The sequence below is a fragment of the Echinops telfairi genome, unplaced genomic scaffold (assembly GCF_000313985.2).
Source record: "Echinops telfairi isolate 266 unplaced genomic scaffold, ASM31398v2 ScPeMD7_3;HRSCAF=10, whole genome shotgun sequence".
Taxonomy (NCBI): domain Eukaryota; kingdom Metazoa; phylum Chordata; class Mammalia; order Afrosoricida; family Tenrecidae; genus Echinops; species Echinops telfairi.
The window spans coordinates 12312441-12313890 of NW_022103899.1; the positions used below are offsets into that span (position 1 = coordinate 12312441).

The 1450-nt window shown below is 34.2% G+C and overlaps 1 protein-coding gene across 1 annotated transcript in view; it reads left to right on the top strand.

The window, feature by feature from the left end:
* Window positions 1-1450, top strand: part of ZC3H15 (zinc finger CCCH-type containing 15) — a 21691-nt gene that overhangs the window by 16389 nt on the left and 3852 nt on the right. Inside the window, exons 3-4 of the mRNA XM_045296525.1 lie at window positions 4-93; window positions 1356-1438. Coding sequence (XP_045152460.1) covers window positions 4-93; window positions 1356-1438 — 173 coding nt within the window. The remainder of the gene's footprint in view (window positions 1-3; window positions 94-1355; window positions 1439-1450) is intronic.

Consider the following 1450-nt stretch of genomic DNA (forward strand, 5'->3'; position numbering starts at 1 on the left):
GATACCATGGATAATTGGGATGAGAAAAAACTGGAAGAAGTAGTGAACAAGAAGCACGGTGAGGCGGAAAAGAAAAAACCCAAAACTCAAATAGTATGTCCTTTTCTTGAATTGAGTTGCTGTGGTATTTATCATTAGGGAGAATTGTGTAGCAAGGTATTTGCTGGTGTTTTCTACTGTGTTATTGTTTAAATTATTGGAAAGCAGATGAGATGCACTGAAATTTATCTTTAGAAGATGTACAATGTAAGTTATAGTGAAATATAGCCTTGGAAAACAATATAGAGCTTTTTATAAGTGCTCTTTTTCCCAAGGATTTTCCACAAAACTCAATAGCTATTGAGTCAATTGCAACTCCTAGCGACCCAATAGCACAGAGTAGAACTGCCCTAGGGGTTTCCAAGGTTGTAAATATTTACCCAAGCGGAATGCTTCACCTGGGTTCAAACTGCTAACTATACAGTTTGCAGCCCAGCTCAGAATCCATTACACCACCGGGGCTCCTTCACATGATCTTTTTTTTTTTTTTTTCACATGATCTTACTTTGTCAAATACTGATAAATACAATCAATATTCAGATAAGACATTTTTGGGCATGTGTGCAAAGTGAATTCATAGAAGGAGACCTATCCGACTCTACACTTTATCTGTTTTAGGAGTATGGAAGACAGTTTAAAACACAAAGGTAAAATAGGGTCATTTTGAATTTCAAAGTGAATTATTTGGTATACAGTGGTTCCAGTATTCCAGAATACGTACTTTAAAAAATGGGTGCCATGTATTTATAGCTGTTACAGTGAAAACAAGCTTTAATTATTAATTTTCCTTCTATTTATGAAGTTTATACTTGGTACTCTAATGTAATTGCTTCTGATACCCATTAATGTTTGAAAGCCTTGTATACCTGGTATTTGTTTTGTACCTGCTCCCTTACAACTTAGATGAGGAAAATAGACTAGTTTCAAGAAATTCAAATTGTATGTGCATTATTACATGTACTTTTATTAATTTTTTAAAATAACCAAAACTAAGTTGATTGTTTTTTAAGGCTCTTTATATTTTATTTATAAAAATCAGACTGGGGCTACATTTACTAAGGCTAAACTAAAACAAGTTATGTTTGTAAAATTCAGAATTTAGAATGGGGTCTGAAATGTGGAAAACGTTCTTTCTAAAGGGAATTTGCCATCAAGGATTTTAAGATAATTTAAATGTGCATTTCTGTACATAAAAGGTTTCTTTATATAAATGGTTAGCTTAAGGGTGTGACTAGAATGCACTTGTTCCATAACTTAAACATTCTCCTTGAAAACACAGTACACTGAGCCACTGCTTGTGCATAACATCTCTGTAGGTGTGCAAGCATTTCCTTGAAGCTATTGAAAACAACAAGTATGGCTGGTTTTGGGTATGCCCTGGAGGGGGTGATATGTGTATGTATCGTCATGC